This window comes from Echinops telfairi, unplaced genomic scaffold, assembly GCF_000313985.2.
Source record: "Echinops telfairi isolate 266 unplaced genomic scaffold, ASM31398v2 ScPeMD7_3533;HRSCAF=4204_1, whole genome shotgun sequence".
Classification (NCBI taxonomy): Eukaryota; Metazoa; Chordata; class Mammalia; order Afrosoricida; family Tenrecidae; genus Echinops; species Echinops telfairi.
In genome coordinates, this window is record NW_022107432.1 from 24,046,100 (window position 1) to 24,059,775 (window position 13,676).

The following is a 13,676-nucleotide window of genomic DNA, read 5'->3' on the forward strand; positions in this document are numbered from 1 at the left end:
CACTCCCTCCCCCAGCACCCCCACTGCCCCCAGCTACCCCCTCTTTGTCTTCTGTTGGAAAGGCATCCCCTCCACTTGCCGGGTTTGCGAAAGCCCCCAAACCCAGACCACCCAGCCCAGAGGACACTGCCTCCTGCGCCCCTGTGGACTGGAGAGACCCCAGCCAGATGGAAAAGCTTCGTAGCGAGCTGGCAGCCTATCTCTGCGGCTCCAGGAGGGAGAACCGGCCCCTCAGTCACAAGCCAGCCCAGGGCCAGGAGAGCCCCAAAGGCCCCAAGCTGCTTGAGAAAGGGGCTCCCCCGAGCTTGCCTGAGAAGGGGGCTCCCCCGAACTTGCCTGAGAATGGGGCTCCCCCGAGCTTGCCCGAGGAGGCTCCCCCAAGTGTTCCTGAGAAGAAGATCCCCCCAAACAGCACCCTACCAGAGAAAGAAGCGGCCACCACCACCAGCCTGCCCCTGCCCCCTGTGGACTACATCCCCCAGGACACCACACTGCCCAGTGTCCGGCAGATCCGGGAGAAGCTGGAGGCCCAGTTTTCCCCCTCGGCAGAGAAGGAAACCAAGCCCGGCTCGGGGTCCTTGCCACCCAAACCTCTGCCTGAAGTGCGCAGAATCTTTGAAAACGGGGCTGCTAAGGGCAGAGGCTCTCAACCTGTGGCTAAGAACCTGCCACCTGCGTCCATCACATCCCTGCCAGCGAAGCCACTCCAGCCCAAGCCCACAACTGGACCAGCCACACCACCCAAGGCCATGCCTGGACCCCTTACACCATCGGCCACTCCACCTGCCACACCGGCCCAGCTGACGGCCGGGAAGGATCCGGTCCCCGCAGAGCAAGGTGAAAAGCCCATGGGATCACCAGGGCTTGTGGTGCACCCCCAGCCAGAGGCAAAGGCGCCCCCCTCAACAGCCAGTAAGCTGCCTGCCCAGGGTGGGTCTTCAGCTCCGGCCCTTCCACCCAAGACATCCTCCACCCAGGGGGAGGGGCTGTGTCTCTACAAGCCCCATCGCCCCCTGAACAGCCCCAGTCAGCAGGCTGCTGTGACAAGGCCCAAGCTGGACAGAGGAGAGGCTGCAGGGCCAGAGGTGACTGTGGGAGCGAAGGAGCCCCCGGCGCTGTTAGACAAGAACCCCGTCTCACCGCCACCGGCTGAGGAACTCCTCAGGCACCCAGTGACTGGGGAGGTGGTGGAGCGCGGGTCGCCCATGGCCCTGCTCCTCGCAGCACGTCAGAGGGCTCAGAAGGGCCGGCCTGGGGGGGCTGCCCTCGGCCGGTCCTCCCTGCCAGGGAGTCTCCGAGGCCCCCGCAGTCCACCCGAGGCAGGCTCTGACAGCATCGTGTACAATGAGGGCCTGCCCAATTCCTTCACCGTGGTCCCCAAGCCGTCTAAGGACACCAGGAATGACCGCCAGCCAGACTCCTCGGCGCAGCCCACGGAACCCAGCCAGTGGAAGCCCCAGCCCCTCGGAACCTCGCAGGGTTCAGAGTCCAGCCTCCGCGGGCACAACTGGACCAAGGCGGAGCCCCGTGCCCAGGGCAGCGCCTGGGACAGATCGGCTCCCTGCAACCCCACGCAGGGCCGCCCGCTGCCCAAGTCCTCCTCCTCTCCGTCCTCTCCCTCCTATAGGAGAGAGGAGTTCAGCTTCGAGGTCATCCCGCCGCCTCCGGAATTCAATGACCCTGACCCCCCAGCCCCGAGTATCCAGTATCCGGGCCACCGGGGCTCCCCACCCCGAAACAGCTTCTCGGACTTGGGGCAGACCCTGGACTCCTGCGCTCGCAGCTCCTCGCGCTTCCCTTCGGCTGCGCGCTGCGCGGAGGGCAGGGCCGCGGGCCCGGAGCGCTTCTCGGCCGGGGGCCGGTCCTCGCTCATCAAGAAGCGCCTGTACGTCGGGGAGGGCCACCGCGGCCCCGGGCTGCCCCGCGGCGGCACCCCCCGCAGTTTGAGCACCCCCAACTGCTTCGGACCCCAGCCCGGGGGCCCCGACATGCGACGCGTCAACTCGGTGGGACGCCCTCCCGCCGGTGGCCTTCACGCGCGGAGATTGTCCATGGAAGGGGCCAGGAGCACGGGCAGCACCGCGGGCCAGGCGGAGGCCAAGTACAAAGCGCCGGCTGGCGCTGACTATAGTTACGCCCCTGGGGCTGGCAGGTGAGCCGGTGTGCTGGTGGCAGAGGGCTTACTCTGGGCACCCCTTTGGAACCCGAGGAGCTCCCAGGGCTGCGGCCATCAGTCCAGGGGTATTTGGTTGTGTGGGTGACCCACATGGTTTGACCAGCGCCAACCTCTGAAGTTGGCAGTTCAGGCTTTCGAGGGACCAAATAAACCAATCTGGTTACTGTGGCAACAAGGATAGGTGGCCAGCTTACAGCTGAGAAAGGTGCGGGGTGTCATTCTACCTGTAACATAAGGCCAGCCCCAAGGTTGAATGGGCTCCCAGCGAGCTGATGTTGTTGGCTTTCAGGCCAAAGGCGGAACTCTGAGGCCCACTGGCTACCCTTTGGGCTGCGATCTGCAAAATCGGCTGTTCAAACGCCCTCCACTGGAGAAAGGCAGGGCTTCCTGCCCACATGGAGAGAGTTATAGCCTCGGAAACTCACAGGGACAGTTAGTCCCACCCTGTCCTGTGGGGTCGCCCTCAAGTCAGCGTGACACGGAAGTGGGTTTCAGGCCACAGAAGGAGAGAAGGGGCCCCTTTGCCTGCAGGGGACACTGCTGGCTATTCCCTTACCTGCTTCCTTCTAGCCTCATTCTCTCCCACCCAGTTCCCCTTGGCCCTCCTTTCTGCACCCACAGGAGGCCCAGAGCTTTTGGGGGGCCAGGGGCTGGGAGGGTCCAGATCTTGACTATCAGTACGTCCTTAGTGGAGGGCGCTTTCTTCACCTGCAGTGCCTAGATCAAAGGGGAGCCTGTGCAGCATTATCAGCCTTGGGGCCCCCGCCCTGATAAGACCAGGGGTTGTGAGAATAGAGTCACTTCCTTTTGTGTCCTGGGGGTGGCATGGGAGGAGTGATGACCAGCCAGCTACGGGCTAACCTCTCACTTGCTCCCCTCTTCCAGGTCTCCCCACAGCCCTCCGCACTACGGCAGCCCTGTCAACACATTCACCGTGAGACCAGGCACCCGCCAACCCATCTCCTATGCCTACGCGGGGACCCATCGGAAAGCCATGCCCTGAGCCCGGGCTTATCAAAGCACTGGGGACGGAATCTGGGCGCTTGTTTTTGGTGGGGGGTGGGAGGGACACAGGAGTTCTTTGCTCCCTGCAGATTCCAGGCGCGTGGGGTGGAAGCAGAGACAGACGGTGGTCCAGGGATGATCAGGAGTGGGCTGCTGGCTCTGGACTGTTTGCAGCTGGGGATGGGAGGGGAAAGAGGGAGGAGGTGAGGAGCCTTTCTGGGCCTATCTACTCCTCTGGGCTTTGACAAAAGGCGTACTTAAGCAGTGTTACAGGCACGGTCTCCTGAGCCAGGGACGGGGTGCTAACTGTACAGGAAGCCAACTGGATGGTGGCGATAGGGGTAGGGAATGCAAGGAGCCTCAGGGGGATCTCTTTAGCTTCAATCCGTCTACCAGTGGCCACCCACAAGGCGCCTGGGGTCCCAAGCCAGGGTTCCAAGCCACTTGGAGACAGGTCTAGGAATGCACACGGCAGGTGGAGAAGGTACCGAAGCGGAAGGGTTTTTATAGTAGGCAGGAGCAGGAAGGGGGGCACTAAATACAAGAGTGCTGAGCACCTGGTTCCCTTTTGTGTCCTGCAGGAGGTAGCAAAGGTGATGGTTCACCTCTCCTCTCTCCTGGTCCCGCTCGAAGCTCCCCCCAGCTCTCACAGAGGCCAGTCTGTGTAGCCTCCATCTGGCGGACTGGGTCTGAAGAGCCAGAAGGCTCTGGCCTTCAATGAGCAGGTCCCATGGGGGATTTGGAGGAGGCATTGACCCAAACCATCCTTCAAATTATTGGGGTCAGCAGATGTGAAGCCACCGTGCCGGAGGGCCGTGGAGCCTGAGCTGAGGGGCTGCTCGTGCGGTGTGGTCAGGAGGGTGTGGGGAGTCAAAACTGGCAGGACTGGACTGAGAGCACAGAGCCAGGGAGGCCTTCCAGGAGGGTGCCCATGGGGCCTTTGCCTGGGCCCTCCATGGCCTGGTTTCTAGAAGTAGACCCCATTCCACTTTCAAATGACCCTGGTTTAGGTGACACGTGGGCCCCAAAACATGTCAGGATGCCGTGTTCCTTGGTCTTTGGAGGGGACCGGGCCAAGCCGGGAGGGCAGGCAGGCAGAATGGCCCCTTCTCAAAGAAGCAGGCCTGTAGGGGACAGTCAGGGACCCAGATGTGGGCTCATCAGGACTTGTGGTTATTGGGGAACCAGGGTGCCTAGGCCAGCCACCCTGCTGTAGCAGATCATCGGGTACCTGTGTTCCCGAAACCAGCCCCACCCCGCCTCCAGCTCTCGCTCTCTGTATTTCCCTGTACCGTGTTTTATAAAAGAGTTCCCTGATTTATGTGCTTGAGGAGTGGGGTGTGGACTCCCGGCTGGCTGGCTGTTTCTCTGGGGTGGGAGGGGCACGGCTGGCTCTCACTTGCCTTGGGAAATGAACAGGCCAGTCTGGACTGGCTTCCAGCTGTACACTGCTGGCTGGGAGTGCCTGGGCTGTGCGGAGAGCTGAGGGCAGGCCGGAGGCCGAGTGGTGCCCCAGTTCCCCCTGGCCTTGAGGCTTTCTGGGTCTCTGGATGCCCGAAAGGAAGTATGAAGCAGAACGAAGGTGATTGGGGACCTGGGTCAGAACCTGAGGCTTTAAATAAGCAAGTCTCTTAGACACCGAGCCTCTGTTTCTTCTTCTATAAAACATGTGATGATCATACCAAAGACAAAGCAAAAAAAACAAACAAACCACCAAATAACACCCAGTGCCATCGAGTCAGTTCTGACTCAGCACCCAATACGGAGTCTCTGAGGCTCTCAGTCTTTATGGGAGCCGACCGCCTCATCTTTCTCCCTCGGGGCAGCTGCTGGATTCGAACTGCTGACCTTGCAGTTAGTAGCCCAACACCTAACCCACAGCATCATCCGGGCTACTTACCTACCTCATGGGCTGTTGTGGAGATGAAAGACGTGCATTTAACAAATATGTGAGTGGCTACTGGGTGCCCAACACTCAGGACTGACCCCTGCCCTGGGGAAGCCTGCAAGCTAGTGAGAAGAGAGCACAGGAGATCAGCATCAGTGTGATAAAGGCGCATGCGGTAGCAGAGGGCGGCTGGCTTTTCTTCAGCGGGGTGAGCAGGGCAGGCCCCTTGAGGGGGTGACCTTTCTCTTGACGTAAGCAGAGCATCCTGCACAGGGCTGCAACTGAGCAGTGTCAATAAACAGTATCTCTGGGTGACGGTGCCCTTACATTTGTGTGTGGCCCTTTGTCTTCAGAAAGCTTCAGCATGGTATCATTCCTGAACTTACCTCCCCAGACCGAGAACAAAGACATCACGTCAAAGCAGTGGGGAGAGGGGGGAGCTGTGTCCTCGGGGTCCTTTGTGGGAGAATGACGCCTTTATCTGAGAACCAGTGCTTCCAGGAAGAAGCCTGGGAGGCCAGCGGTCAAGGAGGCTTCCTTGTTCTTGCTCGCATGGGCCTCACCCCTCTTCCCCATGATGCCCGCTTCCTGGTGGCTCAGAGAAGGGCTCAGGGCCCTGCCCTCATTTCCCTGGCCTCTGGCCCCTTCCTTCGCCTCACCTGACACGAGACTTGCCACAGAGAGTAGTGAGTTCACGGAGGACCAAGGGGTAGGTGACCAGGGTCTCGTGTCTGGGCTCTGACTCACACCTGCTAGTGCTCTTGGGTCTTAGCTCATCTAAAAGGGGGTGGGTGTCGGGGGGCATGCACTTTGCAGCATGGACCTTGGGCCTCCGATTTCTCTGAGAAGCTGACAAGAGCTGGATCCCCGCCCAGAAAGATGCGCATGCATTTCAGGCGGTCTGCAGACACCCCACACACATACACACCGGGGGTCCACGGACTCAGTGTGACTGTGGTCACATTGACTGTGGCCACCACTTCCTTGTCTCTACTAGGAAAATCAAATGCGCTGCGGGTAGGGGGGCCGCTATTCCTAATCCCAATTTGTAGATCAGGAAAGGTCCAACAAGACAAGAGACTCCCTGACCCCAAGCTCTGTTCTACACACTTCCTCCAAGCTACCTGACTCCCTGCCCACTGACCCCGCACCCAGCAGTGCTCTGTCCCCAATCCATGTCTTTCCGGGAGGAGTAGGGTGGGGGAGGAGCCAAGTAGGACACAACTCTACTGGGGTGTCGGAAAGCAAGCTCCAGTGGGTGTGGGTGGAGCACCTTAACCACACCTTGGCTTCTGAAACCAGAATTCCACTTCGTGGCCCTGCCCAGCCCTAGGTAGCAGCCAGCACAGGTCCAAGTGGTCTCCCTGGAAGCTGGGATCTGGGGGGATCGGCGCCCTATAAAGAGAGACCTTTTCTGGACGTGCTTAGCTTCCCCTGGGGCCAGACCTGCTTAAGGAAAAGAGGCTCCCTCTGGCTTCCCGAGAGCCCTGGGCTCCCTCTGGGCTGGGAGAGACGCACACAGAGGCAGCTCTGGAACCCAGACGTGTGAGGAAGAGGCCTGGCCCTGCCTGCACACCCCACCTGTGCCTGCTTCCATCCCGGCTCAGAGGCCAGGGTGGCGTCCCGTCATTAGGCAGCCGCCAATTGGGTGCCCACTGATACCACTGCAGCCCCGCTGCACCAGCACCCATCCATGGGGAGGGGGGACGTGGCTAGCTCCTGAGGACAGGCTGTTGGGGCTGTCTTTAGTTAGGAAGATAAGAGCAGGTGCATTTGGGGGGATGGAGGGGACCAAAAGCTCCCTCATGAGTAAGGAGAGCCTTGAGCCCCTATTCACAGCACCCAGAGCCTTTCAAGTTTGCTCTCTGAAGACAGATCCAGGCTGTCTTCACTGCTGCCTCCCTGGGGCCCTCAGGTTCCCTCCCTCCTGGGCTCTTCCTTCTCCAAGTGCCTTCTGAAGACCAAGGGACTCTCCCTGCGGCTCACCTGGTGTTCCTCTGGGTCACATGTCCAACCAGGAAAGCGCCCTGGACACTGCCATCCGCATGACTGCCTGGCCAGTCCTTCGAAAGAAGTATTTCTTGTCTAACTTCCCTGGCACACACCTGTGAGACTGGAACAGCCGGAGTACGGGCTCCACTGTCCCTTACAGGAAGCCCTTCTGGGTGGGCATGCCCTGCTCAGAATCCCTCCCCACACTCTGCACCCGCTTCTCCTGACCCCCTCGTCCTTCCCCCCCAAGGGCCCAGCTGCTCTCACAGGCTCCCACTGGCCGCCCCTCCGCCCCCTGACATCACGTGCTCCACAATACCAGGGCCACCCATCTTCCTGCAGACAGTGCTCAGTATGTGTCTGCTGGATGAGCATTTCTCAGTGCTTGATTAAGCTCCGTTTCGCTGGCAGAAACCTTATCTTACCAAATAGACAGTAAGTTCCTTCAGGCCCAGGGAGTTGTGTGTTTCCCTAACCAACCACATCAAATCGTGTCACCCAGTCACCCAATAGGGAGCCCGATGGTGGTGTGGTTGATGGACAGGGTTACGAACAAAAAAAAATTCAGCAGTTCGAAACCAGCAGGGGCTCTGAGGGAGGAAGATGCGGCTTTCTACTCTGGTCAAAAGTGACCGTCTCAGAACCCCTGGGGGCTGTTCTGCACAGTGTTAGAGCATCGAAAGAAGTCAGCCTCCACTTGATGGCAGTGAGGGTTGCTAGGCTCCTGCCTTCTCTCTCTCTCTCAATCTCTCTCTCTCTGTCTCTCTCTCTCTCTCTCACACACACACACACACACACACACAGATCTGCCTTACCTATCATCTTCTTGTCTTGTTTCTCAGAACCTCCCAGCATTTATTCCAGACACCTAAGCACGCCGATCCTGGGTACAGCCGTGTCAACCCCTAGTCTTGGGGGCGCCCGGGTGTATCGGAGAGGCACGATAGCCCACAGGGTGTCCTGAGAAGTAGATCTCCAGCCTTTCCTTCAAGACATCTCTGAGTAGACTCAACCTGTCGCTGATGGGTGAGCAGCCAAGCAGGTGAACTTTTTGCACCACCCAAATATACCAAACCAACCAACCCCACGGTCACTGAGTGGTTTCCAACCCATGATGCACTGCTGGAGGGTTTCCGAGGCTGTGAGTCATGCTGGGGGCAGACAGACAGCCTCTGCCTCTCCCTACAGAACGGCTGGTGGGCTCAAAGCACTCATCTGTCAGCAGTCCAGTGTTCCCTCCACAGCCCCACCAAACAAAAACGACCCTCGCTGCCATCGAGTGGACGCTGACTCACAGCCACTGCACAGCACACACACTAGAGCTGCTCCTGTGGGTTACCTCGACGCCAAATCTCTGCAGGAGTAGAAAGCGTCTTCTTTCTCCTATGGAGCAGCTGGTGGTTTCAAACCGCTGACCCAGGAGTGTGCAGAGAGAATGCCACCGTACGCAGGGGAGCACAAAACAAATTCATTTCCACTCAAGCTCAAACTGATAGGGGGCGCTGCAAGCCAAGTAGCCAGTCAGTAGACTCAGACAAGTGCCGGGGGCTGACACACAAATGGAGCGGGGGACAGAAAATTCCTCCCCAAAGCCAACCTGGTGGCAAACAGAGCAGGTGACCCCAGGCCCTTAGACTCGCCCTGTGTCCTGGTCCTTCTTGCTGGCCTGACTCTCCTCAAAGGTGAAGACCCCCCAACCCATGACCTTGGGGGAAGTCTGGGTTGAGGAGGGCAGAGGTAGCAGGGCTGCCATCTCATCATTAAACACCTAGTGACAGGTACCTAGAAGAAGCCCAGGGCGCCCTTGTGGCTACTACCCTGAAGGTCAGCAGTTCAAAACCACCAGCCGCCCCTCGGGAGAAAATCTGGGCTGTCTACTCCCATAAACACTTACAGTCTCAGAAACTCACGGGGCAGTTCTACCCTGTCCGAGTCACTACGAGTGGGCACCGAATCGATGGCAGTGAGATTGGTTTGGATTTATTTAGAGCAGTGGTTCTCAACCTGTGGGTCTCGACCCCTTTGGGGGTCGAATGATCCTTTCATAGGGGTCGCCTAGGACTATCGGAAAACACATATTCCCGATGGTCTTAGGAACTGAGACACTGCTCTGTCTCCAGGCAGGTCCGCTCACCTGCAGAGATGCCCACATACCAGCACCCGGTGTGAAGACTGTTACCCATGCTAAACCATGCTTTAAAACAAATTTCATTTATTTTTCACTAGAAATAAAGATTTCACAATGTATTGTTTTTGTGATCTATCACTATAATTGTGGGAAACAAAGATTTCTCCCAAGTTGTCTCCCCCAAATACATGCCAAACTTAGCTGCTTTCTACACATGGCAGATGGCTATACACTTGGAAGTCAACAGAAGTAGGTCAGGGGTTATTCTCCCATCCAGGGGTTATTATCAGCCATCCAGAGCAAGCAGACATCATTGTTTATCCCACAAGTAGGGCCCACTCCCTTCTGATAAGGATAGTAGTTGACTGTTTCCTTGTAGGAAACCCCAGAGAGGTCAAGCCCACCCAAGGGTGACCAAGGTTAGGCTGCCATCATGAATCTAGGGTCCGCCCATCTTATCACATGTATACCCCTAGTCCCTCCCTTTCCTATCATGTGTACATCCCCAGTTCATCCCCTTCCTATGATGTGTATGCCTATGGTACTGCCCCTTCCTGTGATGTGTGGTTACCTGTAATCGTGCCCCCCTAAGTAGATATAACCGCTTGGTTAGCAATACACAGGGCTCCGGCCGGCCGGCTATCTCCGCCCGACCTCGCCTCGCTCTCCTGCCCTCCGCCCACGCTGTGCACGGACCTGCCTGTAAGATCATGGCCATCCAGGAGGTGAGCATGCTACCACGAAAGGGGTCTGACTTACTTATTCGACTCTCTTCTATCTCTCATGCTCTCTGTGATTTACTATAATCTTTATGTATCTTAACCGTGCAATTGCACCTATCGAACCCATGATTAGTTGTGGGGAGCTGGCATGTCCCCCCACATCTAATGATGTTCAATTTGTAACAATGAAAGTTTTGAGAATGATGAGGGCAATGAATGGACAAATGCGCTTCACACAATTGATATGTGTATGGATTGTGATAAGAGTTGTATGAGCCCCTAATAAAATGTTTTTTAAAAAAAGAAAATACATCCTGCGTATCAGATCTTTACACGATGATTCATAACAGTACAAAATGGCAGTGAGGAAGTTGCAACAAACATAATGTCACGGTTGGGGGTCAGCATGACACGAGGCACTGTGTTAAAGGGTCTCGGCATGAGGAAGGGTGAGAACCACTGATTTAGGAGGAGCCTGAGTGGCACAGGGGGCTACTTGTTGGGATGCTAACTGCAAGGTCCGCAGTTTGAACCCACCAGATGCTCTGTGTAAGAAAGATGAGGCTTTCTACTCCCCCAAAGAGTTCCAGTCTCAAAAACTCACAGAGGCAGTGCTACCCTGTCCGACAAGGTCCACTATTGGATGGCCGTGAGTTTGGATTTGGGGGCTAAGAGTGGTATTGCACACAAACTCTCTCACACACAGCTGCTGTCTCGTGGTCATCGGCTGGCCATGTAAAGCTGCCCTCGACGATCTCCTATTTGTTTGTTTATTTTGCTGTGCATTGAGTGGAGGTTTACAGAGCAGATCTGTTTCCCATCCAGCAGCCCGTACACATTTTGTTCCGTGCCTGACGGCCGGACACGCATTTTAACCTGTTTCTCTGGTTGGGGTGGGGCCTGGGAGGGGCATGAGAAGAGGCATCTGCCAGCACTGTCCTGTCTGCTGTGCCTTCACCCAGTCTCCCTGGTGGACTCTGTGGTCCTTGGTGTGTGGAGCAGCTGTGTTCACCTGCTCACCTGAAGGTTGACGGTTCGGCCCCACCCCGGCGGCTCCGGAAGACAAGTCTAGTGAGCTGCTCCCATTAGGCTTCTAGCCAAGAGAACTCTTTGGAGCCGTTTGACTGTACGGACCACATGTGGGATCACCAACTCCATGCTGCCAACATGTGCGCGCGCCAGGAGCAGGCTTTAGCCCGCAGGTGGCGCCTCGGTCACACGCAACTGAACTCCAAGGGTGTGGCGTGGACTGGGCTCAGTCTGCAGATCCCGGCTCTCTCAGATACATAAGCCATTCTCATTCTGGAGTGTGAACCACTGGGGCGCTGTTACATCGCAGATTCCTGCAACTTGCTCTCAGAGCTTGTAATTCGATGGGTTCAGGATGGCTGGAGAATTCCTATTTGTAATGAGCTCTCCAAGGAGCCCCGGTGGCGTAGTAGTTTACACCTTGGGCTGCTAACCACAAAGTCAGCAGTTCAAAACCGTTCTACTAGAGGAAGATGAGGCTTTCTGCTCTTGGAGAGAGTGACAGTCTCAGAAACCCACAAGAACAGCTCTACCCTGTCCTGTCGGGTCAATCTGAGTCAGAATCAACCCGATGGCCGTGAGTTTGCTGGGGTTTTGTTGTTTTAGTGGTGTCGTGAGTTATAGACGGGGGGTAACCGCCGCACGGTCAGCAGTTCAAACCCACCAGCTGCTCCTCGGGAGAAAAATTCGACTGTCTGTTTCAGTAAAGAGCTACAGCTTCGAAATCCACAGGGCCAGTTCTCCATTGCCCTATAGCAAGCCAGGGAGGGCTATGAATCGGAATCGGCAGTCTGTCTGTTTATTTCAATGGCCTCTGGAGGTGGGTACGTTTTCTATCCCCAGTTCACGAAGGACAGAGCACAAGAAGTCAAAGGCTTGGGGCCTTACCCAGGGTCTCAGAGCTCACCAGCGGCAGGGCCAGGAGATCTAGGCAAGCAGTCTGACTCTGGAGCTCTTGCAAGTATAGGCAACGCTGTCTTCCAGAACATTCCTGTGGTCTCCCTGCAGGGAAACTAAATAGAGGAGACAACTGGAGAAAGATTCTGATTTGACAGAAAGAAAGTTCTGCTGCCCCAGCACTGTCTTCTGCCAGCCTCTTCCTGATGCCTGGATGTGTAGCTTTGCATTATTAGCTCATGGGTTTGCAAGGAGGGTGGATGTCTCTCCCTCATGGGGGGCTTTGGGATGCCTGGTGATGTTTTTTGATGTCCAAGCTGCGAGGGTCCTCAGGGGATGTAGTGGGCAGAGACCAGGGATGCTATTAAAAGCCTTATCGTGCGCAAAAAATGAATTATCCACCCCAAACCAAACCACCTATCGATCACCTGGAGGCTGTGAGCCTCCTACCTGGCTTTGGCCTGATGCCAACCCCAGGCCATGGGAGTAGGGCGCAGGTGAAGGTGGGCAGAGGTGCTTGGGCATGGGTGGAGAGAGGTTTCGAAGGCAAACTTCCCCTTCACCACGCTGGAGGGGCAAATACCACCTCAGTTTTAATGAGGGAGAAAACAGAGGCACCGAGACATTGTCAGCGACAAGAAGAGAGAGACCCTCTGTCACCATCGAGTCCAGAGCCTGCTCCAGAGGTCAGAGCAGATTAAGGGCAGAGCCAAGGTGAGCCCTGAAGGTGCCCCTGCCCCTGCTCCTCCCCCAGGAAACACCCACTGTTACATAGTGGGTGACCACCCCGGCTGCCCTCGCTGCTTCCCCATGGATATGGGTCTGGGACAGGGACGGGTGCCCTTCTCCCAAAGCCCCCGATCCAATGCTTCTGTTTCCACCTGGCCCGGCGCACGTCCTCTGTGACACCTAACTTCTGTGACAGGCCCATCCTCTGCTCTTCTGCCCCTACGGTCCACAACCACCCTCATTCGACCTGGACCCAGCCAGGGCCAGGGGGGCGCGTCTCTCACACACTCACCAAGAAAGCATCCATCTACCCCACCCCACGCTGAACATGTTAAGGGGTTGGGGCTGGCTAGTCTGGGCTACTGTGTAATAAAACAAAACAGCCACAGATTATTGACCCTCTCCCCACCCCCCAAAAGTAGCTGCTACAGCTGCCTGCCTACAACCAAACCTCTCACGGGATTCGGCTCCTCAGTTTGGAGTTTTGGGGTCACGGTTTCATGGGACACCCCTGTTCACTGGGCCTCCCCACACGTTTCGTGCTTCAGTCTCACCTCCTCTTCCTGTGCGGAGTACCCGGAATCTTTAAGCACATGGCACGTTTGGTCTCGGCCCACCTGGAGCAGCAGAGGAAGGAGAGCAGTCAGGGGGAGGAGGAAGACATGGAAGGTGTGAAATGGCTTCCTTTGCCGTGGGATCAGAAGCACCGGATGATACCTGGCCACCCTTACGTGACACTCTGTCCTGGTCAAAGGGGTGTGGAACCGAATTTCACGTTCCGCTGGACTCTAGGCTTTCTGGAGCCACGGAAGGTGAATGAACGCCCAGAATGCTTGCCCTGAGATCATCTTTACGCTTTAGACCAAGAATGTCCCGTCAAGTCTTCTTAAAGGTGAGCGCCAAGGTTAAGGCTTATTGTGCCAACCTGGCGGATAAACACACGTGGGGTTCATTGAAGGGCAGTGTAATTGAAGAGAGGAGAGATAAATGGCTCAGCGAGCCTAGCCCTTTTAGTTTTCTTGTCTTGCTCTCTGACGTCGGACCAGGGTGCAGCTGCCTGAGCCAGTTCCCTGCTTCAGCTGGCAAGGCTCACTGCCTGCGAGACATCCC

At 57.0% G+C, this 13,676-nt stretch overlaps 2 protein-coding genes across 2 annotated transcripts in view; both read left to right on the forward strand.

Annotated features, from left to right (window-relative positions):
- Positions 1–1,947, forward strand: part of CUNH6orf132 (chromosome unknown C6orf132 homolog) — a 17,562-nt gene extending 15,615 nt beyond the window's left edge. The window contains exons 3-4 of the mRNA XM_045294771.1: positions 63–1,899; positions 1,943–1,947. Coding sequence (XP_045150706.1) covers positions 168–1,899; positions 1,943–1,947 — 1,737 coding nt within the window. The 5' untranslated portion in view covers positions 63–167. The remainder of the gene's footprint in view (positions 1–62; positions 1,900–1,942) is intronic.
- Positions 1,948–1,959: 12 nt separating this feature from the next.
- Positions 1,960–5,397, forward strand: LOC123522245 (uncharacterized protein C6orf132-like). The gene is made up of 2 exons (XM_045294842.1): positions 1,960–2,152; positions 3,062–5,397. Exons 1-2 carry the CDS (start codon positions 1,989–1,991, stop codon positions 3,177–3,179), a joined length of 282 nt encoding a protein of 93 aa, XP_045150777.1. The 5' UTR covers positions 1,960–1,988; the 3' UTR covers positions 3,180–5,397.
- Positions 5,398–13,676: the final 8,279 nt, after the last annotated feature.